This window comes from Tigriopus californicus, chromosome 3 (assembly GCF_007210705.1).
Source record: "Tigriopus californicus strain San Diego chromosome 3, Tcal_SD_v2.1, whole genome shotgun sequence".
Taxonomy (NCBI): Eukaryota; Metazoa; Arthropoda; class Copepoda; order Harpacticoida; family Harpacticidae; genus Tigriopus; species Tigriopus californicus.
Window position 1 is genome coordinate 5688165 of NC_081442.1, and position 24436 is coordinate 5712600.

The window sequence follows — 24436 nt, forward strand, 5'->3', positions numbered from 1 at the left end:
AGAATAGAGCGTGGTGGCCAAAAATAGCACTAGTCGGTATGGAAGAGCTCAAACCTATGGGTCCAATGTCAACAACAGGCCTGACGTCACAGCTCATGTTGGCAGAAGGAGGGCCTAGAAGTTCAAGTAGCATAATCGATTCCAACACGCTTTAATTGTTAAAGCTAGGGTAAAAAATATTTCTCCCAATTGCAACATTCATGAAATGGTTAGCATCAATGCTATTTTTGATGGTCAATTATAGGGTGGTTGGGGAAATAAAAAGAGAATTCAGCTTTTGGTACATCCTCACAACTGTGATTTCCAACCAGTCAGGGTTGCCAAACAAATAATATTGTTTTCTAGTAATCGCGGCCGGTCATAGAATTATCAGCTTAATTCATGACAAACTGCGCTTATTTGATCCATTTCATGGCTAGCCCCCCAAAAATCTTCCTTCTACTTTTTCATGCATGTTTTGGCACCATGCCACGTGTTTTGAGCGGCTATTAGTGCGATGACTGGTTCTGACCCAATATCCTCGTTCCTGCGGGCCTCACTGCTTGATCCTCAACGAGGTCAGCCTCAATCCAGCCTCAATCCGTCCTCAATGCCATCCTGAGCCTGGGAGAGCCTCGATCTCGTTATCTCGGTGGGTGGCTGTCTCCAAAAGAAACCTCGAAAGCGCCAGAACAGACCTGGATCCTCCCCCTTGAGACTTGGCCTTCCTTCTTCATTCTCTCCCACTTCTTCCCAAGTTTCTGGGCGGGTTCGACCCCTCGTTCACTCCATTTCTCCGCCCGTGGCCTACCTCATAACCGTGATGCCCGCACGACGAGTTAAACGCCAGTCCGGACCGGCTTTGGGCCTGAACGGCTTAGAGCGCGATCGGTCAGGCTCGTCCTCGTCGTCCTCACCGGCCCGCGGGTCCCATGACGCCGGCCCGCCCGGCCCGCCAAGCCGTTGCCCGCACGTGGGCCACGCTGTGCATCTGCCCGCCCTCAAGAAGAGCCTCAAAGTCAGTTTTGTGCGCTTGGGCGTGTGTCAAGTGTGTCAACGAGCGAGCAAACAGAGCGGACGGGCCGCCGCCGGGGCGAGTACCGGGGACGAAGCCGCTGTTCCGCCCGTGCCCGTGGAGCGGGTTTTTGTGCTATGTTTGCGTTGCGGTCATCAGTTTTGCCCCACCCATTTGCGGGTGCACTTTGAGAGCGACACCACTGACATGCATTGCATTGGCTTGAGCATTCAGGAGAACTGGCCTTTGCGGTGTCACACCTGTTCGGCCGATATTCCTGTGGACTCCTACAAAAAGGTGAGGCACGCCAATTTCCGGGGTTTCCGGGGTTTCCGAGATTTTTGGGAAGTTTCTGCCTTGAGCGAAGTTCGTGATTGAGCCAAAGCTATAGAAACAGATATGACAGATTTGTCACAATTTGACATTTTCACTTTTAGGTTCAGTTCAGACTTCTTTAAAAAAATCCTTACTAAAAAGCTAGATCAGAGGCCGCTTTCTTGAAGCTTGTACCTCTGACTTAGGGGCTTGAACGTTAACCGGTATGAAAATCCACTCGGCAAAGTGGTGGGAGGATACTCATTTTGAGTAACGTATAAGCCTAATTCCGAGGTACAAGCTTTAAAAGGCAAGCCTTTCAATGGCATGGCAGACCTGAACGAGACGGTAAGCAACCCATGATATATTTATCTAATCCTCCCTGCAATAAAGGGAGGGTATGGAAATGCTTTGACAAAGATGTTCCTTAGTGTTTTAGGTCTATGAAGTTAAAAAGTCAAGATAATTGTAATAATTTAGTAAATAAATACGTAATGAACTGATTTCAAGAGTTCAGCCGCCCAGCCAATACATAGTTTCGGGCAACATAATCCATCATAAAATAGGTTATCCCGGAAAACCCGCCCGAAAATCCCAGGGGATGGGATTTTCGTCAGACTGGCGGAATTTGCCCAACCCTGCTGACATGCCCATCATTCAGGCATGGGACCAGAGCCGTTGGGAGTAGGGGTAGAGGATTAGTAAAACAGCTGGGTAAGGAATCAGCATGTCTAGTGAATCTCGTGCATTGTTATTCTTCTTTTTTTTGGGGGGGGGGTGTTGTTTTTTCACGGGCTTTTCTTACCGTTACAGGGAATGTAATCCTCAGTACTATTAAAATGAAAGGTTATAATTCGTCTATTTATTACCTCTCTATTTTATTTGATATTTGGTCTACCAACGAATTTGAGTTGGAAGACCGAGCTAGTCCTTGAATATAGGGTTAATATGGAATGCTTCTCTAAGCTTAGTCCAAGTCTGGCTTGAAAGATGCAACCGGATCAACAAGGCTATGTACGTATTCCCTACGAATATTAGAGGGAAGCAAATTAAACAATGAAGGAGCCCGAAAAAGAAGAAAAGTAGACTTCAAACGCACGGGGGTGACTGAACTTTTCGAAGATAAGTTTTCAAGCAAACTATTTACCCAATGATATTGCCTTTTCCTTGTGTTTGAAGATTGAGCCTCTGACTAACCTAAAGCCCGAGTTTGTTTCCAAACTGTCCTAACCTATCCCATTCGGTCTCTTCCAGGTTCTTGAAGCGGTCCAATTTGTGCGTAAGGTTGAGCGCCTCAAAGGTCGCGCTCCAGCCTCGACTCCAGGTGGTCCGCCTCGATCGACCTCCGTCAAGTCATTGGTGGTGGGTAAACGCTGGGATGCGCCACTGACCACCATCCCCAAACCCCGAGGTTTGGCCAACTTGGGCAACACTTGCTTCTTCAATTCGGTCATGCAGAGTCTGACCCAGTCTCATCCCTTAACGTATATCTTAGACCAGCACAGCCAAAAAGGCGCCCTATTTCACGTCCCGGCCATAGCTTGTCCACCCTCGGATCGCGCCAATCCCCCAGATCCGCCCTTGGAGCCCATGTCGTTACGATTACTGGAAGCCGGACCCATTACTCTTTCGCTGACGGCCTTTTTCAAGGACATGAATTCCATGGGCAAGACCGGGGTGATGAATTCCGGACATCTTTTTGGTCAGGTTTGTCGTCGATCTCCTCAATTTCGAGGCTTTCACCAACAAGATGCCCACGAGTTACTCCGACATCTCATGGATGGGCTTCGAACGGAAGAGGTTAAGCGACAAAAGACGGCCATTTTGAAACACTTTGGGTTGAGTGAAAAGACGGATCGGAAGACGGTCGACGACACTGTCAAACTGAAACTGAAAGCTTTGGGACGACATAGCAATTACACCGTGGTGGACAAGATCTTTGGCGGCCATCTTGTGTCCACGATCGTGTGCGAGCAATGTCAAAACTCATCGCAAATATACGAGCCCTTTTTGGATCTTAGTCTACCGTTGGTCGAAGAGAAACCCACTCGTCCCTTGGGATTGAAGAAAAAGTCAACCTTGAATCCGGACCTGGACGAGGAGGAAACGATATCTTGCTTTGGGCGGTCCAAAAAAGGCATCGATAATGACAACTCCGTCAAGAAGATGAGCAAAAAAGAAAAAGAACGTATGAAGCGCGAGAAACGAAACAACAGAAAGAACAAGAAGTCGCCAGCTAGTGAGACCGCTCAAGCCTGTGAAAACGGCAATGATATTGAACAAACAAATAAGCCAAAGAACGTGAGTCGTAACGTCGACCCTCCAGAAAATGACGGGTCAGTTGTGCCGGTTGTGCAAGAAATTGGGATCAAATTAGAAGGGGATGACATCTCTGAAAAAGAAACCAACGGAACCAAGTCAGAAGATGATAATGCATCTGCTGTCCGCGAGGCTAATCCAGAGGCCGTTCACCCTGAAAAGGAAGCCACATCAAACCCGTCCAGTGCTGTGCATCCATCTGTGAATCAAAAAGTCAATCAATTCGAAAACCAGGAGGAGAAGACCAAAAAGGCGAGTAAAACAGTTAAAGACGGAAATGAAGAGGAAGATGAAGAGGAGGATGGGGAAGACGGCTACTCCGAAGAAAATGAAGATTGGACTTGGGATTATGGTGAAGAATGGGAGGAAGGTGACGAGTCAGAGGAAGTGAAGAAAACGCCCGACAAAGACGCAGAAAACGAATCCGATTATCTTCCAGCACCGGATGAGGATGATGAGCATGTTGATAAGTTGGCAAAGAAGCACCCCCCACTTCGATCCCTGAATCCCTTACCCCCTGAAAGAATGGAACGCGGATCGTCCCGTGAAAAATCATCAGAACTCATAGACGATGACGATGATCGCAACAATGTGGAAAGTGGAGATGAAAGTGAAGAGGATGAGACGGGTGCCTCTATAAATGGCGACATCGAGGACAATCTGGAAGATGCCAATCCTAAGACGGTTCTTGACCTGAAGAGTCCAATCAAGCGATTGAGCCTCAAGGCCAACGACACGCTCTGGTCGAACCTGAAACACCTAGAGCCGTTCCACCCGAATCCCGGTCACTTGGATCCTCATATGGAACAATTATGCAAGAGAGTCCGCAAACTCTCCGTGGCCTCCATGGCTGTGCCCGATGCCATCGGAGAGAAGATTGAGAATCCAGCTCAGCTCAACGAATACCTTCTGTCGGACGATGAGACTCTCCAGGAAGAGAACAAGTGCCGCATACGGCTTCGTAATGAGTGGGTGGCTCGCTCGTTGACATCGATCTCGCCTCGTTATCACAGTGCAGCGGGCGAATGCTCCGTTTACTCGAGTCTGACGCAATTCACCGCTCCCGAGTTGCTCACGGGAAACAATAAGTGGGCCTGTGACAAATGTACCAAAATCCAAGGTGCTCTCAAGCAAATTAAAGGTGATACTTGTAGGTCTTCCGAATCTTCCGAAGAAAACGAACGAGGCTATGGTGATAATATCAACAGCAACGGTTATAAGAACCAAGATACTAATCAAAAAGATAGCCCGTCCAAGTTTCCAACTGTGTACAGCAATGCATCCAAGCAACTACTCATCTATTCTCCACCCGCTGTGTTAACCATTCAACTCAAGCGATTCCAGCAGACCATGTACAACTTGAGAAAGGTCAACCGATCCGTCCAATTTCCCTTGGTTCTTGATTTGGCCCCCTTTTGCGCGTCTACTGCCGTGAGCACTTCCACGGTTAGTGCGGGAGCGAAGGAGATTCTTTACAATCTCTATGCAGTGGTGGAACACAAAGGACGGCTCTCCGATGGTCATTACACGGCGTTTGTTAAAGTTCGGCCGGCCAATTTGGACAAAGTAGATTATTCGAAATTCCACTCGGCTCCTATCACGAAGACCGAGGAGATCCACACCCTTTTAGCCGAGATTGAACGAAAAAGCCAACTCTTAGCTGGGGATAACTCGCTCGTCGAGTCCGAGGGCTGTCAGAAAGAGACGTCCTCGAATTCTGAGTGCGTGTCAGAAAATGGCACGTCCTCGGCGGATGTGCCAGCAGATGACGTGATAAATAGCAGTAGCCATAAAGTTAGCCATGATGTGCCTAGTAAATGGTACCACATATCAGACTCTCAAGTGTCAGAGGTGAGCGAAGAAAAAGTCCTCCGGTGTCAGGCCTATTTACTCTTTTATGAGCGCTTCAAGTAGCTTCAAATTGTGATGATGAATGTGATGTACTTGCGTGATTACCACTCAGGACCTCAACCTTTGATCTAATCAATTCAGCCAGAAGAGGAGCAATGAAACTAGAGTCGAACTTTGATTGAACGAATCTCGATTTAACGATATGTTCTCAGCTGACGGACAATATCATTAAACCAAAGTTCGATTGTATCATGAATGTAACCAAGAAGCCATTTGGGATATGCCTAGTTGAATCCATGGCGATTTTTATGTCATTGGTCATTTACTTGCTCAATAAATGTTGTACAACCCACTGAATTCGTATTTTCGTTGTTCCGTTCAATACCATCTTCCTCGTGATACTTTCAGTGATGTTGACCCGACTGATTCGTCGCGGATCTGCGTATGAAGTGAACTTCAATCGCCTGTCATGGAGCTCACTCAAGAACCGTTTTCCAATGACAAACGTGCCCATCCGAAGCTTACAACTATCATCTTCAGCTCAAATGGGTGCCAATAAAGCCGCAGGAGCTGCGTTTGGCAAGAGGACAATGCCCAAGAATGCAGTAGTCTCGACCTTCATAAATACGACGATTTTGATTCTCATGGGATCGGTAGGCAGTTTGTTGTACCACAAATATCAACAAAAGCAGAAACGATTGGCCAAAATCGATCGGGTTCTCCCGGTCTCTCCTTATTTCAAGGTAAAGACGACGTTGCGTTGATGCGTTTCCTTTGGTTCCCGTTGGAGTAGATAAGCAATGATTGAGAAGTAGCTATGCTTCCATCCATTTATATTTGATGTTTTGGTGATTAGATTTGATATCATTTCGCCAAGTATGTGTGTAGCTTATCCATGCCAACTGGTTTGATTGATGGATTTTTTTTAATGATAACCGGGTTTTAATGAGTATGATTTTGACTCTCATCAATGCAAAGGAGACCCAACGTCATAGTTGGAAATTTTATTTCATGCCTCTCTGCTCATGCATGGTAGGCAAGTAAGTTTCCAGCCACTAGTGAACAGAAAGTAGATTTCCGTAGATTGAATCTGTAACACAATTTTTGCGAGTACTAATTAAACTTTGAAATTCAATTATCTTGAGAAAAAACTGTGTGTTCTTTTGCTGCCATTGTCTTCGCAGAAGGCCCTAATATTCAAACTCGAATACATGGAAAACTGGACTTGCTGAAGGTACCTTGACTTTTTCAGCTGTCTTTAAGCCTGATTTTTTATTAACTTCACGTAAAGAAGGATTGAGTTAATAGTTATTTCGTGGAGAGAGAAAAGAAGGAAACAAAAAAACTCTAGTATTCCAATACCTTAATTGGTCTAAAAATTATGATGGCATTATGTGTCTGATAGGCTCCACTCAAGTTGGTGATGTACCGAAACACCGTGGTAACCGAGGAGATGGTCCTCGACGGAACTGCGGAGAGAGTGGAAGCCTTTGAGACCCGACCCACCGATATTTTCTTGACTAGTTTCCCCAAATCCGGAACCACGTGGCTCCAAGAAGTAGTCTTCAGGCTGTGCAACCAAAATCAGGACTCGACTGAGATCTTGGAAGACCGCGTGCCGTATTTAGAATTTCCTTATCCGGGGATCAAGGACATCAGCCAACGAGAAGGGCAAAGGCTGATCAAAAGTCACCTTCCCTTACATTTATTGCCCAAGGGGGTATGGGATGGCCAAGGAAAGGTCGGTAAATAAATTGCTTAATGAAGGGTACAAACTAATGTCACGTTTCAACTCTTCTTATGCTAGGTGATATACATTTACCGCAACCCAAAAGACGTGGCTGTGTCGTACTTCCATTTCGCTCAGCTCTTGTCTTATCTGAACTTTCAAGGCCCTTTTTCGAGATTCGTTCAGCTCTTTGTCAAGGACGAAAGTAAGTCCAATGAGAGAACCTGTTGGCCAATGATGATCCCATGTCTGATTTTGACATTTATTTTTTCAAACAGTTCCATATGCGCCTTATTTCCCTCATGTCAATGAATACATCCAGTACAGTCGAGATCGCCCAGAACAAATTCTCTGTATCTCCTATGAGGATATGAAAGAGAATCCAGAACGGGAAGTGAGGAAAATTGCCAAGTTTTTGAAAGCCGATGCCACCGACGAAATGATTGAAAGCATTTGCGAGAAGACCACATTCGATGCCATGAAGGTCAATCCAGCATCGAATTATCAACATTGGAAGACGTTCGGATTAGTACTTCCTAATCGAGAGCCATTCATGCGGAAAGGTGCGACATTTTTTCGAACACCTCTTGAATACAGTTCTTTTCATTTAGGTGGGATGTTATCTTTTCAGGCATTGTGGGTGACCATGCCAACTACTTCAAAGATCCCTTCACTCAAAATGAAATGGACAAATTTATCGAAATTGGAGTGAAAAATACCGGACTAAATTTTAGGTACTCAATATCCAATGACAACTAAATGAGTGCTTCCTGGGTTCCCACTGTGAGTTGATGGTCTATTGTGTGGAGATGTATACGTGTTCAATCGAATAACAGTAATACTGATAAAAATGTCCTCTTTCCAACAAATAACGGCAATACTGATGGGGAAAGGTTCCACATCAACAACGATGAGTGAGATTCGAGAAAAGCGATTGATTTGGTGCAGATAGCCAGCCATTCGGATGCGAATATCACAGATCGGATTGTAGGAGAATCATGGTTTCGGGCCTTCCTGAGTGGTTTTGGCTCCCCCACTTTTGGGCCTGGAGCGACGATTTCCGATGCTGATCATGGTGATGATGACTCTGATGATGGGAAGAGAGAATAGTGCATTGGGTCTCGTCGTTCGCTTGGCCTACTTGGCCAACGGGATTAGATTGCACCGTCGAATGTAATCGGTGGCAATCCTGGAACACTGCGTGAGGCTCTTTGGCTTTTCCTTGGTCTATAACACAGGCTTGAGCGTGAGTTTGCTTAGCTTGGTGGGCATTTCGCTCTTTTTGCCTCAATAACTTGATTGAGTTGGAGGCCTTGATTGGTTTCATCTCGCGTTTTCTCTCGTCCTCGTCTGCGTAGCAATGAAACAAACAATTTTTAGTATCTTTTGTCTCTTCGAGTCGAAATGGATTATTGATATGGAAAAAAGCTGGCTCTGATCTTTCTAGGCAATTTCCTTGGAAAGATTTNAAGCTGGCTCTGATCTTTCTAGGCAATTTCCTTGGAAAGATTTAGGATTTTGGCCGTTTTCCTTTTACCTTTTCCAACGCCTCCATCCAAGACTTTTTGCCTCAATAACTTGATTGAGTTGGAGGCCTTGATTGGTTTCATCTCGCGTTTTCTCTCGTCCTCGTCTGCGTAGCAATGAAACAAACCATTTTTAGTATCTTTTGTCTCTTCGAGTCGAAATGGATTATTGATATGGAAAAAAGCTGGCTCTGATCTTTCTAGGCAATTTCCTTGGAAAGATTTAGGATTTTGGCCGTTTTCCTTTTACCTTTTCCAACGCCTCCATCCAAGACTTATGGAGGTTGAATTTTAGATATTCGAGGATTTTGAACTTGCATAAGAAGTTTGAGGGCTTTCTACCACAAGATTTCTATCTTACCTTCTCGTCGTGATGCTCTAGAGCGACGGATGCTTTCAGCTACGTTGTACAAAGGCCTGGTTCTAAAAGCGAAAAAAACGTGCGGAATACTCTACGAATAGGTGTTGGTCCTAAAAGAGCAAGAAGCTCAGCTATTCTAACTCACTCCGAAAGATCTGATGCCCGTTCCAAGTCGCTCTCGTCTGGTGGACTCGCATCACCCTTGAGTTCCCGGGGTTCGGTAACTACGGTCTCCGTGGTGAAACTGGTTTCCATGCGCAGGTTATTCTCGAGGACAACGCCCGGGCGATCGTGAACGGAGTCGCTCGACGGCTCTTGAACGGACAGAGACGGTTCGAAGTGGCCTCCCGTTGCTCCAATCAGATGGTCTGGTATGGTGTGAATCGAGCCTGTCATCGAACGTCGTGGCTTACTCGGCCCTTGAGCCTTGAGGAGCTGAAATGAGGAACTTGGCCTTCTGTATTCGAGGGGACTTTTATGTCATCCAGTCTTCGTTCTAAGAGACTTCGCATCGAGAAGGGCATAGCTTCAGCCTGCGTTTTTATTGATCCATTATCTACAGGTCTACAGTTCTGCAGCTCTACCCCTACACAAACCTCTTTCGTTCTCTCTTGCATGCGCTCTCGCCAATGAGATACTCACCTTGTCCAGGGCCTCTAAAACCTTGTCTGGCATGTGATCCTGGACCATTCTCTTGGAGATAAGGACCTGATCGAAGCTTGTGTTATCGGCCCAAATGGCTTGGTAAACGGGTTCCACTTTTCCGTGTCTGGAGAAGAAGAAAAAGAGTACTTTGAGAATGGTAGGAATCGAGAAAATGGCAAGCAAGGGCTGGTGCACAGAACCCAGCTTTTCATGGAGTTCTTAAGTAGAGTGCTGCACACTACTAGTTGTACGGTCCATGGATATAATGTTAGTCACATGCACTTGTGCTCGAGTATTTTGAGCCTACACCTTAACCGCAACCGTGCTCCGATTCTAGTGATATAGCTACGTATGGTAATTGATCCTGAAAAGCAACCTTCGGGCAAGGCATTCGGTTTGGAAACTCCCGTTCTTACCGCACGACAAGTCGTCCATTGGTTTGGCTTGAAAGTGAAACAAGAACAAGAATTGTTAGGTATATCCTGATTTTGGGAAAACAAGAAATTTCAAAATCTGTCAACAATGAACGGAACACTTCATGTTGAAATGACGTCTCAACAAACTTTTTTAATCACAACAAAACGTTTCTCTCCCTTTTTCCTCTTTGAAGAGAGTTTCTAAAGCATTCACGTCTACGCAAAATTACTTGGCAAAGTTTACGATTTAATGCTCAAAAAAAAAACAAATTTTGCCGGGGGTGCCGCTGCAGTACGTATTTCCATCCAAACATGTGCACGAGATATTTGGCTGATTTATGCTCAAGGGTGAGTTCTTGAGAAGTATCTGAAGTCCCATTCTAATTAGCCCTGTGTGTTCACATGATTTTGAAGTGTATGTAGCTTGTCAGTCTCAAGCCGGGGGGAAATTGGCGGTATTTTTCACTAACTTTCAGCCTTCACCCAAGAGCGATCCTAATATCCTATTCAGGGCATTCTCGGAAAACCAGCAGGATTCTGGAGGTTGAATGCGGCCTTTTCCTCGGATACGAGATACCTTAATTGGAAGGAGGCTATTGGGAACGTCGACATGAAGGAGATACAAATATGCTCACAATAAAGGGAATATGCCATAAAAGAAGAGGCTGAATAGACCCATATGCTAATCATCAAGGCTTTGCTTTGTGCTTGGCTTTAATAAGAACATGTATGATTACTGCATGGTAGTCGGAGAAAATCCAAGTCAAGATGCAATTCCAGAGATTTTACTCTCAACCGCAAAAACAACTATTTTTCCGACCAAGAGATTCCGACCCATATTAATCACATTGCAGCCTTTGAAAACATTTCACATGTTCTAACGAAAATGAGCACTTCGGATAAGTAGCATAGTAGGACATGGACAATTGGAGAAATGGGCGTGCAATCGACGGGAAAATTTCGTTTCTCGGTTCACTTGATACAAAATGGACGCTGAATATGGTCAAAATATTTTGCCAAATAAAATGCTATGACCAATTGCGAGCCCAAAATATTATTTAGGCGTAACTCGGGAGAAACGAGTGAGTTACGCGTGTAGTACAGACAACATGAAATTCGAATATTCGGCCCACTCGGGGTCAACTACTACACCAAAGCTTTTAATGATGTAATCCTCAACGTATGTTATTAACAATTACTTCGAGTTGCTTCAACCCACGATGGGTTTTTGGCGAGAAAATTATTGAAAGTACAATCACAAGCACCCCAGTACCCAAAACTAATCGTCAGGTCAATTGGGTGTAAAAAAGACGTAGGAACATGGGTCTACGTACTAAAGGTACCAGGTATTTTCAGCTACACATAATTAACTCTCCACAACTAAGCTTTCGCTGTTTACGTAATATATGAACCGATACTTAGCACACCATGAAAATTTGGTCTGAAGTCGACCCATCTGTCAATAGTGGATTTGAACTCGGCCTCGAAGCAAATTTATGGCTTCTAGTCCGGACACGAAATAACGATTCTCTACCAACGAGGAAAAGCCTCGAGCGGGAAGCGATTTTTTCTACTACATTTCCCAACCATGCAACATAAAAAGTTGAGAAAAAACTCTCGATGTCTGCCCCACGCTCGCTCATTTTTCGATCCTTCTGCGTCAAGGTCAATTACTCAATCTTCTTGGTTCCTTGCTTCTTTGAGATTTACTCGTGGACGTACTATGGTAAAGTAGCATGTACATAGTAGGCATGAACTGCTGGGTGAGCTTACTTCTCGGCTTTTGGATAATGTCGAACCAAGTGAATGATTTTCCCCGGTGGGAAAAATGGCATGTGAACCGACAAATTGATGGTGGAATCCCAAGGATGGATGTTGATGGCTTCTGGAGAGCTCTTGCACTTTGAGCCCTTGGGTGAGTTTAGTTGCTCCTCGATCTCATCCTGGGTCCAGCAGTGCGTGGGGCTGTCAAAATAATTGGTCTTTTGCTTTCCACAGCACATCAGACTTGAAGACAAGGTTAGCCACTGGAAATAAGATTCAGAGAGAGCCGTTCCAGAACAAAACAACGAAGACAATAGGATTAAGAACCAAGCTAAACGCTCAAATCAAAGCTTGTCGGAGATCCTAAGATCAGACCCACGACAAATTGGGCTTGTAAACGGGAGCGAAGTGATATTGAAGCCTAATACAAATATTGATAAAATGGAACGCAGAAGGTCCTCGTGTGTCAATGGATATGACATTTGCTTGCAAACCTTTTGGGGTCACACGTAAAGAAAAAATGTTTTCTTTCTGGTCCTTCAAAGTCCACAAGCTATGAGTTGATTTGAAAATAGTGCCGGTTCCAAGTTTGATTTTACCTTGTATTAAGTAAGTGAAATCAATGTTTACTTCGGTCAAAATACCTCCCTTGGAAAATGGGCGAGATCGTAGTAGTGGTTGGTCCTCTTTGGATAAGCGACAGAGCAAAGGGCATCAAATGGTCAAAAAACGGGCTTACCTTGGGATTGGGAGATTTTTGCAAAGCATACATCAAGTCGTGGCGTAGCTCCTCCAGTTGATGAAGTCCAATTCTAGGAACGAGATCCTTCCCAACCACCACCGAGGTCATAAATTCCTTGGTGTATTCCATGGCAGCTCGACTGAGAGACCAGAGCGAAAAAAGATGGAAAGTCGGAAATAAGCCGGATATATAGACATGAGAGACCGCATTCTTTTCTGTCTCAAATGAAATCGACAATTTTTTCCTTGCTCATAACTCAAACTACCGAAGGTGAAGCAGATTTGCTAAAAAAAAGAGTTGAAGCTGAGCGAGTCTCGAGTTAGCCCAAAGCAACGGGTCAGTTCTGTACTTGGACAAAATATATCTTTCCAATAAAAACGACTTTTATGTGAGTTGCTTTTTCTTGAGCTTACTTTGACAAAAGTTGATAGTGGGGCAAAAAATGAGCTTGGGCCGACAGAAAGGCCCCCAAAGGGCACCTTCTTTCTAGCTAAAAGTCAGAGCTGATCCAACAGAGTATCATCTCTATGGGGGTCAGAGAGCAAAGTTGGGAAAGAAAGAAGCCTTTCATAAGCCCTTTTCTTCCTATTCTATTCAAGGCTGAAGCACCGTGACACAGCAGAACGTGCTGTCCTCGAGCGAATAAATATTTCTTCAATATACGTTACTTTCTTTCTATTAAGTTTAGAAAAATGGGGCTTAAAGTGAAACAATATGATCCAGACACCTTTGGTCATTTTGCATTTTTACACTATTGAGTTCGAAGACAAGGATGATTACTAGCCCCAAAATCTAAACTTTATAAACTACCTGCAAAGAAATTGACGGCCATTGAATTTGCAGTTTTCTTATGTAATCTAATTATGATTTTGACACAAAATAATTAAAGACATATTCAATCCGTGGAAATCTATTTTCTCTTCACTAGTGACTTTCCAGCCACTCGCGAACAGAAAGCCACGACATAGAGTCTCCAACAGTGGCGGTCAGTTGCCTTTACATTGATGAGAGTCCAAAGTATTCCCATGAAAGCCGGTTTTCATAAAAAGAGAACATCCAGAAAGGCTAATTGAGAGTTTCTGAGAAGGAGCCTGAGAGAGTCTTCTTATCGAATACAAAAATGGGATAAAGAGAAGCAGCTTCGAGCGTCACCCAATTTGAAATGGTTCTACGTTCTAATATCAACAATCTCCCCTGAGTCAGTTGGCTAAAATAAACACAGTGCCAACGTACTATGGATGAAATGGCCATGAAGTGGTCCTTTACCTAAGTGTTCCACCCGGTGGAGAATAGCCGAAACATCGTGTGTTTGGAAATTCTTGCCGAAGCATTATAGCCAAGATGGCCGCAGCTCCCGCTCCCAAGGAATGTCCCACACAAACGATGCCAAAGTCTTGCGTTCCATGGTCCTTGTTCCAACCGAAAGCCTTTGTGAGAAGATGGTCGTCCTTTAGCTTTCGGTAGACATAGGCTGCCACATCAACCATTCCCTAGTGGAGAGGAAAAGAAGTTTGCCATTATTCTATGAACGAAAGTAATGATCCTAGTAGTCGAGCCCGCAAGTCTGTGGAAAAAGGAACTACTCGTATTTGGCTTCATGCCGATGGAAATAGAGAGGAAGGAAGACGAGCTTGAAAGTGATTCGATTACCAAGCAAATCCTAATTGACGGAGAACTAATTCCACCAAAGTTCCAAGAACAGAAGCTGAAAAAGCCAATTCTGCCTGAACGAAGCGGCATCTTTTGGTTGGCCACGCTTCACATAATGACTATCTCATTCTTTGAGCACATTGGAGACGGGGGGAAGAGAGCTCTCCATGAATTCGAAGGCCCTCTATTGCCTCGATTACCCACTGAGTGGTAATCGAAAATATGCAAATCCAACAAATAAGTTTCCTCGCCTCCAATGTGAAGGAAGAGAAATGAGCTTGGATTCATTTCGTGACAGACAGACATTTTTGGGACACCCATCCTTTTTCCACATGGATGCTTTTTTTGTTGTTGACTCTTTGTTTGCGAATGAAACTGGAAATTTGTTTTATTTGCAATGCCTCGTTACAAAACTCACTTTATGGCCGATCCAATCCTCGTTGACTGGGCGAATCGGAAGAGGTTCTCCCTCTGCGTTGAGGTCAGTGATCACATCCTGGAAGAAGGAGAAGATCGGATCAAACGAGAATAATGCCCAAATTTCCGAATTCTAAATTTATGTCGGAAAGGTTGGCTTGGTCTGATGGGTTGCCTGGTTAAGGATGAGGGCTGAAATGAAGTTCAAAGCACTTGGACAAACCCCAACGGCCTCAATGCAAAATGCAAATTTGGCCTCGACTTCGAGAGACCTTCCCATTTTTGCAAAAGATGTTCATCAACGGGGAGGATGCTCGAAATTCCTTCGTCTTGTTAAGCCTTGTGAATAAAAATTTGACATGCCTACCAAGAGCCTATCTTGCATTTTGGTATTATTGACTCATGAAATTTGAATTATGCCTCTTATGTTTCTACAACTCTTTTTGCAAAAAGCTCAGTACTGATGTCCTGAACTTCGCCCCCCCCCCTTTTGAATGTCCCATTCATGATTGTCATCTCAATATTAGCATATGAAGTCCTTTCCAAATTAGAGTACTTAGTTTGCCGAAGCTGCAGAGTATTTCTTTTGGGCGAATTTGCCTTTTTGAATGGTGTGTGTTGTTGTCAAAGGATTGATCCTCGTCCTACCACCAAAACCAGCCGTCAAATTGTTCTATTTTTTCGATAGGCAATATCTGCCATCAAATTGATTCTCCGTGTTTGTATGTGGCACTCAGCAAGCCTCCTTGAGAAATTTCGGAGAAAAGAATCGAACCGAGGACCTCACCCGCACTAAGGCTTGCAGTAACTATTACGTCGCGCCTCTCCCCATTTCAAATAAAGTGTGTTATTCCTTCTTTTTATAGAAACCCATCTAGAGTTGTTCCTTCGCTCAATAATCCGTGGTCTTTATGAAAAGGTTCGAACTCGAACCATTTCTAGAAAATTCGAGAATAAGAGAATAGAAAATGTTGTGAGCTGCAAAAGAGTTTTGAGTAAATTTCTCAATACCATTCATAATTTACCGACAATGAATGTCAGAACCCTCTTTTAAAGCTTTTGAACGGAGAAGATATTTCTAGGCTTACGAGCGCTTTGCATTTCTTGAAACTATAGTTTTCGTATTCAGCAGACGGGAAGCAAGGTCTTTTCAAAGAGCAATCAGAAGTGGGTCTAACCTTGAAGGAGAGCGTGCCTCGAATACAGATGACAATGACTCTTTGGTCGAGATCAACAGCGATTAGAAACGGAGTTTCTCCAACATCCACATGGTAGGTGATATACACCAGCTGGACGTTGGGAAGGTTGCACATATGAGAGTAAGAGGCCAGATTGCAACCACAGCAATTATCGTCGATGACCACGCTCAGTCCTTCAATGATAGCGTTGGCAGCTAATCCGGTCTTGAGGCCACAACAAGGAAAACATATGCATCTGAAAGTGTTGAGATAACATGAAATCAGGTTCCATTACTACATAGAATTCCAACCAGGAGGATCTTCCCTATCCTCGTTTGGCCTTGTAAGTGTATAAGAGAATGGGGAACGGGATGGGAAGTTTTATGAGCACCGATTTGGCAAGTGTCCTTCTTGTCTGGGCTTTAATTATGAGTTCGCCAGATGGGCTTTGCCAACATCTTAAGCCTTGCCAAGGTCACTTATGTAAGAACTGACATCTCGTTAAGGGAGGACCGGGATTTGATTTAGATTTTATGTCCCCACCGTAAGAAGTGATTTGAAGAGAACCACTGGCGGAGACACTGTCCGTCCCCAGAAAGATACATTGGAAATGGATGAAAGGTTTTGAAGATGAGAGAGAGAAGAGCAAAGAACGGCTAGAGTACATGATACCGCACTACAGTACATAGAGCATCAGTCTTTAGTAGATAGATATAGAGATTCGTCCTCGGGACTGAGAATGAGGCAAAACACTCGAGAAATTGCCTCGGGCCCAAGATAAATAGAGGCGGGCTGTCTTTTCATGAGCACCTAATGATCTATTTATGCTTTGATCGTGCGAGCGAATAAAAATACATACATACATGCATACATACATACAAAGGATCTGGATATAACAGCTTCTCGAGCCTGTTCCCACTCGTTTGAAGGTGTCTCTGTTTGTTCGATCTACTATGTTTTCATGGCAAATTACACAGGCGTGTCAAGTGTTGGGCCAAGCCGTTAAAGTATACTTTAGAAGTTTAGTGTTTACTGTTTCGGCCTCAGGCTTGGATCTGTTTACTCACCGTAACGAAGCACAGAGTTTACAGAATGCCGCAGCAGATTGGGCTGAATTCTTTCGAAAGTACATGGGCCAGCCGTAGACGCCCAAAGCGAAATGCATGTAATGGTAAACCTCTCGAAGAAGGCTCATTTCCGTTGGGTCATTCAGTGAGAGGAATTTCGTCTCTGGTGTGATTTTCACGCCAGAAAGGAATTGGTACACCGGGTTGTTAGGCTGGAAGAAAATAGAGACCAGGTCAGGGGAAAATAATCTCTCCCTCAGCGGCAAGAAGGAAAGCCACTAGTATGTAAACTAAGCCATGTCAATCAATGGCTGCGGATTCTTCGTGCCGTTACAGAAGCATACATACAAAAACCTGCACAAAATATTTGGGTTCCTTCGATGATACTCTGGACTGCCTAACTTCAAGTGTATGTGTCTACTATTCGTGGGAATTCTCCGTTAGAGTCGATACTCGCCATAAAATAGGCTTAGTTTAAGGTACAAGGTTTGCTTTTGATGTGCTCTACACGCGATCTTTAGAGGGTCGTGCCAAGAAATATTATTCTACCAAGAAGATATACCAGGTCCATTTTTGCCAATGCCTCAATCTGAAATTCGAGCATAAAAGGTAATGAAATGGTGTCTGTGTGCCAAGTATTCCCTGGTGGATTCCCTGCTCATATTTGAAATTCCCCAGGGATTCCTCCTGGCTCTGAGTGGTACCTGAGAGCAATCGACGACGATAGCTAACACACCTCGCATGAAATGGAGACCTTCCTAGAATACTTGCTTGTCTTTTCCTACCCAAAATGTTTGAGCGGGTTCTTCAATGCTTTTTGCTTCAAGCCCAAAGTCACAGTAGCTGGTTTTGTAAGGTGAGATCAGACACATCTTTTGAGTCATGTGTTTGCTTAAGGCCGACTTTGTTGGCTTATGGCAAGGCTTTGGTTTCACCCACCTCTGGTGGGGGCCAGGGATTTTTGTGCAAATAAAGGACTGACTCGAGATACAAGAAATTCCCTAAAGAGAAGCTGAGAGTGATTAGCACTCACTCATAACTTCAAACAAAGACTTAGTCCATAACATCTAGAAAGATGTCCAATTTCTAGAACTTCAAATTTGGCCCACTTTCAATTCAGTGTAAAATACGAGCCAGTGATGTTTAACACTGCAGAGTCTTTAAATAACACAACTTAAATGCATGGTGAATTGCCACTCATTCTGAAAATACTTTCCACATTGATCGAAGAATCGAATGAGAATTTTTTTCCTCATCAAGTTTTCGTATCATTTCTTTCCCTTCGTTTTTACTTCAACCGACTTAAGAGCTACACAAATCAGATCAAGGCGAATATCATTTCTCTGCTTCAACTTTGCTATTATAAAAGGTTTATTTACTGATTGCCATTTGATGCCGTTTTGTCGTGATGAACGATATCTCTACTTTTTTGAGAGGGCTTGCTCCGTTGATTTCTGAGTGGTGTCTCGCCATTTTGAAAGTACTTCCAACAGAGTTTGAAAACGGCCTGGAAAAGGCAACGCCTCATGTTGCTTGCTTCATCATGAATGCTTGCACGAGTAGCAGGTGCTCAATGGAGAATTGGGGACGAGATTTACAAACTTGCCACGAATGCAGAATCGACCAATACGAATGTGCAATGCTCTTTCTGATGAAGATATATTGCCACCTATAAACAGAGACAAGAAGTACAGCTCTGAACTTTTCTAGCTCTTGGCGTTCAACCAACTAAAGTTAGACACCTAAATTGCTTGAATTCGTTTGGAATTGTTTGATTTCAAACATGTTTTATCGGTTCTTCTTTGGTCAAACAAACTCACTTCTTAATCATGGAATTCAAAACTTTTACAAGGCTCCTCAATATTAGATGAGTTTTTAACTGAATTTGGCACCCCTGTGCTCAAAGAACCATTTCCCACCATCCATAGTCCTCGAAAACCGGTTAAAGAGCACCTTTTTAATGGGCTCAACTTGGTTTTCTTACAAGTAATAACCAATAACAAGTAATTGGCTGATCGAACAAGTATCTGTTAAGCAATTAAGCAAACATGTTCCCATCAAAATCAGTTGTTTAAACCTACGCTTCGGGCATAAATTGGTATTCAGTTACTGCCAAGTAAAAGCTGGATCGGATACCTTCGTTTAAGGATAGATTATCAGATAGGTTATCACAGAACGCCACTCTGTACAACAAAACCGACATTGATTATGTCATGGACGATTGAAATTTTGAAAAAAAACAGCCACTGAAAACATCTGTTGTGCATTGAAGGCAATTACATATCACATCATGTCTTTTCAGAATTTTGTGCCCTTTGGAAATCAGACAGGTTTTCACCACGGGCGCTTTTTCATGCAAATGTACGATTTATCGCTTTCCTTTACATTATTGGGTTACTTGCATTCTTTTAACTTTTTCATAATATATGCACCTTTTCCTCGATTCACTTAAAAATATATGATTGCAACCAGTTACTTTGCCGACAGGATTTCATGCCTATATTTACGCCTTTTATTATGAAAAGGTACCAAAGCAAGTACCAATTCCTAAAAAAAATATCCCTAACCACTGAAAGAGGTTTTAACAAATAGGAGGGCTCTTTTTAGCACTTCAACAATCCGCAAAATCAACGCATCTAAATTATGTGACAACAGAGTCTAAGACTTCAAGTCTTTTTTTAATTCGGCCTTTATTTTTTACACCTTTGGTCAAAACCGCCACAAAATGTGTATCCCGCATTTTTGGGTTATTTATTTGTTTAAAATGTGCATCCTACGCTATCTTGATCTAAAAATGGAACAGGATTTTCGTACATTAATTGACGTCGAGGCTTGTCAGAGTTCCGAGAGAGATAAGTGTCACTTCTTTATTCTATTGCAAATGTGGAGGGAGCTCAACTAAAAAAAGAGTAGCTTTTTTGTTTGGAGTCGGCTGTTTCCTCCTATCTTCTTTGAAAATCATACATAAAATGAGAGAACCAATCTGTATGATACATAAGCATAAAAATCCACCTTAACATTTAGCTCAGCCCTTGCAATCAATCCACTTCAAGAATTAGGACTGATATAAGTCAACCTTGTTTATCCCTGCTTTGTCAACCTTGAAGAATGGTGACAGGTACTTCGACGTAAGAGCAAGAGAAGAAGGAAGGGGATTGAAAAGATAGGATGCCAATGTCAGCTTACTGACTGACTGACTGACTGACTGACTGACTGACTGACAAACTTACTTACGCTCAGCAGAAAAAGTTCGAGTCTGGAAAGGATTTCCTCAGTGCTGTCACGACCTTGACAACATGTTCTAATCTAAGATATAGCATTCCTTACCTGATGAACTACGCGAAGCCTCAGTAATTGTTGGCGTTTCCTCAGAAGAACCAAGCCCACAAGAACATCACTAGGAACCACATCCAAATCGCGGAAAAATTCGGATAGAACGCGAGCGATGTCGCTGAATGAATTCTAAAGCCCAAGGAAAGTGAGAAAATCATGGATAAATGAGCGGGATATTGATTCAGAAACCACTTTCGCAATATTTTGGCTATTCTCGTGCATTGGATAAGTGAAATGAATCGGTACAGAATCAGATAATTATGGCTATATTGAGCATGTTGGAACTCACTGTCAGGATGGGTTTTCCTGGTACTGTACATGTTGCAGATTTTTCGATAAGCGCAATTGAATAAAAAATGAATCTCTTCATCAACCTTTTTGTGAGGGGGGGGGGCTAAAATTGAATGGATCAGATTACAGAACTTGGTGTGCATAAAACTAATGGTTTTTCTGATTGAAATGACAGGGCCCAAGGGCGTTTGGTAAGTGGTCCATTTCCTTCCTGTCAGTCGGCATTAGGATGCGAGTGGATTTGGACAAAACATTATTGACATGTGGATCAAAATATCTGGACCACTTTTGGTGCCTTGGAAACACGAGGATCATGTAGGAAGGAAATCGCATCATCTCCTTAGAAGCAACTCAATTTCAGGGCCCTTTCATCATTACATACACCAGAGAGTTGTTGAATTTTCAAACGATGTAAGTGCAAATTTCGTTTTGAACCTTGGATTCAGAAACACTAAAGCATCTCTGCACCTTCTAGAACCTCCATCATGATTCTCTTTGGACCTAGCCTGGTGACAGTCAATAGAACGACTCTTCAATCACATGGGACACCAGTTTCCAGCGTGGACTGTACTCATCCCACTTTAAGTCGGTTCTTCCATGAAGCGAGAAGACGAGTTTATGGGAACGAAAATTTAGAGTAGACCGAGGGGACCCCTGTTCCACAATTTTGGTAACGCTTGAAGCGACAACACCAACCGACAGGGGTTGAAAAAAAACTTATTAGATGAAAGTTTTCAAACCACCTCAAAAAGCTGGAAGCGGCTTTCACAATATGGCACATCCATGGGAACAAGAGGGACGCTCGAACGAATAAGTTTACGTTGTCAATTTGTACATCTCCACCGTTTTTCCCTTTCCAAGATCCAATCTTTTTCAAACGAGTGACCTGAGTGGAGGCTTAAGAGAGAAGTGCCACTTCACCCAAAAATTATTGCTAACCTTTTGTTTGTTCGGATTGGATGATTTGGCACAACAAAGTAACATCTGACAACGATGGTCCCAGCTGTTCTGGTAAGCACGGCGAACTTTTCTGGAAGGAGATGGAATGCATCGATTATTTGGGAAATGTGATTGGAACGTGGCCAAACCCATGATTAGAACCAAGATTCTCGGCATTTCAAAAACCCATATATCCTCAGTAAATCAAACGCAAACGTGATCACAAGCAAGGGAATGGTATAGCTCGATAGTAAGTGCACGGAAGGATAAAGGCTTTTTCAAATCCGGCCATTTTCCTCAAAAAAATGGCTTTCAAACACATGAGCTAGTACTTTCGGCCTTCTTGGTGCACTGAACTTAACATAACATTAGAATCCGCCCCTATCCCCAGAAAAAAAAACCGCCGAAACAGCCATTATCATGAACATGATTTGTGTGGCTTTTTTGAAAACCATACACCGTGCACACCAAAAGCTCTGGCAAATGCTTTGCCTTTAGCATCAAGGCAAAAAAGTCTCTGAATTGGCAGATACCCGTAGTGTAAGCTGTGCAAGTCGCTTCCGAGGTTTAAGTAAATTGCATGAAGACCCTTTTGGCGAAGACCTTCTAAGGCGAGATAGTGGAAAGTTTTGGATCGCAAAAAATGTGCTGAACTATTGTTCGACTTCATCGAAAATAAAAACTTTAGAAAAAGAACAACTGAGCACCCACATCATTTGGTGTATTTTTGACCAACCAGCCACATTTAAGGCCACCACAAATGAAGTATATTGAGACTTGACTTGAGTCCATGGATTTATCCCACTTGGAAATGTTCATCAATCATGACAACAGACCCTCAAATGTATCCACGAAGCAAAAGCGGCGGACAGTACCCGATTAAGCGAGGTCGATCATCGCCTCTGCTTCGCACCCGATGTTTTTCGTGCGCCCTAAAGTGAGATGGACCAAAAAATGGCCTTGTCATGTCTTTACTAGCTCGAATCTTATTGGAAAGTTCTCTCGAGTTCACCAACGAAAGGACAACCCTTCTTCGATGAACGTCGAAGCAGGAGCAAAACCCATTTTCATCATTTTTCATACCTGTGCCTCCAGCTTCGGTTGACTCTCCCACCAGATCGTTTGTATTGGAATTTGGACCGACTTCTCGAATTTTGATCCCTTTGATTGGCTTGGTACTTTTTGAGCTTGACCCATGACCTTCCTGCCACGTCGAAAGAGCACCAAAGAGTCATCACAGCGGTGAAAAAGATGACCAGATTACAGATCACCAAGGCTAAGATGAGAGAAAGCCATTTCAGAACATTATGTTTAGCATGGATTGGGTTTGGAGCATGTGTACATGAGTAATAAAGATTCAATTGATAATCGCCACAATTATTGGAAATAGAAGTTCCAATTTCAATGACTCATTGATGTTTGAAAGTGCCTGGTTTTAAGTATCTTTCAAATATTTTACCTTTTTTTTTTGTAAATCAAAAATATTTCTGTAGTATTTAAATACTTCAGAGAGGAGGGTGATCGGAAATTGTTTTCTGGAATTTGTTCACTTCTTATGGTTATGATCGTCTATAATAACTCGTTAATAAAAATGCTCATAGTTTTTGAGCGTATTTAACTGCGATGCTTACCCAATATCACATTTTGAAGAGAAAAGACAAGACTGCATTGGTCGTAGCATTTCTTTAACCAGGAAAAACAGAGAACAGATAGGCCGATCTCAAGCACCCACAGAACTAAAAAGTGGAACACATTGCATGTAAGACCCATCACTGGAAACACAATATGGCCCAAAGGCTGCCGCCTCACCGAGTTTGAGGTACAAGAGGAATTCTATAGAACGTCGTGGTTGATCTTCAAATATGGTTCCACGTAGAGACACCAGGGCAATGGCCAATTCCACGAGAAGTGCCACTCCCCAAAGTAGGAGGAAGCAGACAACATAGCGCACAAAGGCCATATGGCACCACGAAGAAGCCAGAAAGGTCATTGTGGTGGGAGCTGAATCGGTCTCCGAAACGCTGGAGTTTGAATCTGGGAGGCTCGACAAAAAAATCTCAGCCGGATCAAAGAGCATCGAGATATTAGAAGGAAAATTGACGGCCAAGGTTACGTTCGAGGTCGAGGCTGCCTCATAGAGAGCCAAAGAGAGGGAAAACAGCCTAAATGGAGATGAAAAAGCGAACTAACGTCAAAAAGTAGCAACCAAGTCTCGTAAAGCAGACATGAGACACCCGATAAATCTTAACCGATCTAAGTACATCCTTGACACTCAAGTCGTAGTAATAATAACAACATTCATTTGAGGGACTGGTTGGATGCATGGCCACCATTCATTATGTAGATGCTATCAAGGCCAAATAATAAGGAAATCGAAGGAGGAGGGAGTGAAGAATGCACTCGAGTTACTTCTTAGCGTAAGAGCCATGCTCCACCACGTTCGTACAGTACAACGAGGAGGATCTATGATGCCCAGTATTTCATCTACTTATGATTATGAGGCATTAATGTGTTGAATAGAAGGGGTACTTCTGAATACAGCCAAGCAATTTGGTGGCAAGCCATGGAGAAAACCTGACCGAGCAATAATAGCGTTACGTTATTGTTAGAGAGTTGCTTGCTTTAAGTTCGGTTCGTCAAGCTTTCAAGGGACTGACGTGGAGTTGGGGAATTTTCAATTTACTTACCAAGCTAAATGAAAGCCGATTAGAAATGAAGCGGGGACGATCATGTCATCTGAACCCACAGCCCATCGTCGTCTGAATGCTATGACTCCTGGCATTGCTGATGATTTTGTGATGGAGATGGCGACGATCAATTGGAATCACGACTGCAGAAGACGTTGGTAAAGGTTTGATTTTATTCTTTAATTCTTGAGTTGGTCCTTAAAAATGATTCC

The 24436-nt window shown here is 43.4% G+C and overlaps 3 protein-coding genes across 6 annotated transcripts; 2 read left to right on the forward strand and 1 right to left on the reverse strand.

Moving 5' to 3' along the window:
• Positions 1-531: 531 nt before the first annotated feature.
• On the forward strand, positions 532-5836 carry LOC131877440 (ubiquitin carboxyl-terminal hydrolase 45-like). The gene is made up of 2 exons (XM_059223106.1): positions 532-1291; positions 2564-5836. The coding sequence occupies exons 1-2, from the start codon at positions 803-805 to the stop codon at positions 5540-5542; spliced, it is 3468 nt and encodes a 1155-aa protein (XP_059079089.1). The 5' UTR covers positions 532-802; the 3' UTR covers positions 5543-5836.
• Positions 5837-5889: 53 nt separating this feature from the next.
• On the forward strand, positions 5890-8170 carry LOC131877442 (sulfotransferase 1B1-like). Its single transcript, XM_059223111.1, has 5 exons — positions 5890-6222; positions 6885-7220; positions 7287-7413; positions 7487-7771; positions 7840-8170. The coding sequence occupies exons 1-5, from the start codon at positions 5890-5892 to the stop codon at positions 7965-7967; spliced, it is 1209 nt and encodes a 402-aa protein (XP_059079094.1). The 3' UTR covers positions 7968-8170.
• LOC131877441 (diacylglycerol lipase-alpha-like) lies at positions 8089-24436 on the reverse strand. 4 transcript variants are annotated; one of them, XM_059223107.1, is made up of 17 exons: positions 24225-24430; positions 23347-23699; positions 23169-23273; positions 22621-22813; positions 21538-21628; positions 20302-20436; positions 16975-17186; positions 15908-16163; positions 14731-14808; positions 13929-14152; positions 12660-12801; positions 11930-12183; positions 10157-10183; positions 9738-9864; positions 9241-9530; positions 9096-9157; positions 8089-8558 (listed from the first exon to the last, which is right to left on the reverse strand). In XM_059223107.1, the coding sequence occupies exons 1-17, from the start codon at positions 24317-24319 to the stop codon at positions 8182-8184; spliced, it is 3021 nt and encodes a 1006-aa protein (XP_059079090.1). In that variant the 5' UTR covers positions 24320-24430; the 3' UTR covers positions 8089-8181. The 4 variants fall into 4 exon arrangements, 3 of the variants coding, with proteins under 3 accessions (XP_059079090.1, XP_059079091.1, XP_059079092.1); XM_059223108.1 differs by lacking the exon at positions 10157-10183; XM_059223109.1 differs by lacking the exon at positions 9096-9157 and having other exon boundaries at positions 8312-8558; positions 24225-24436.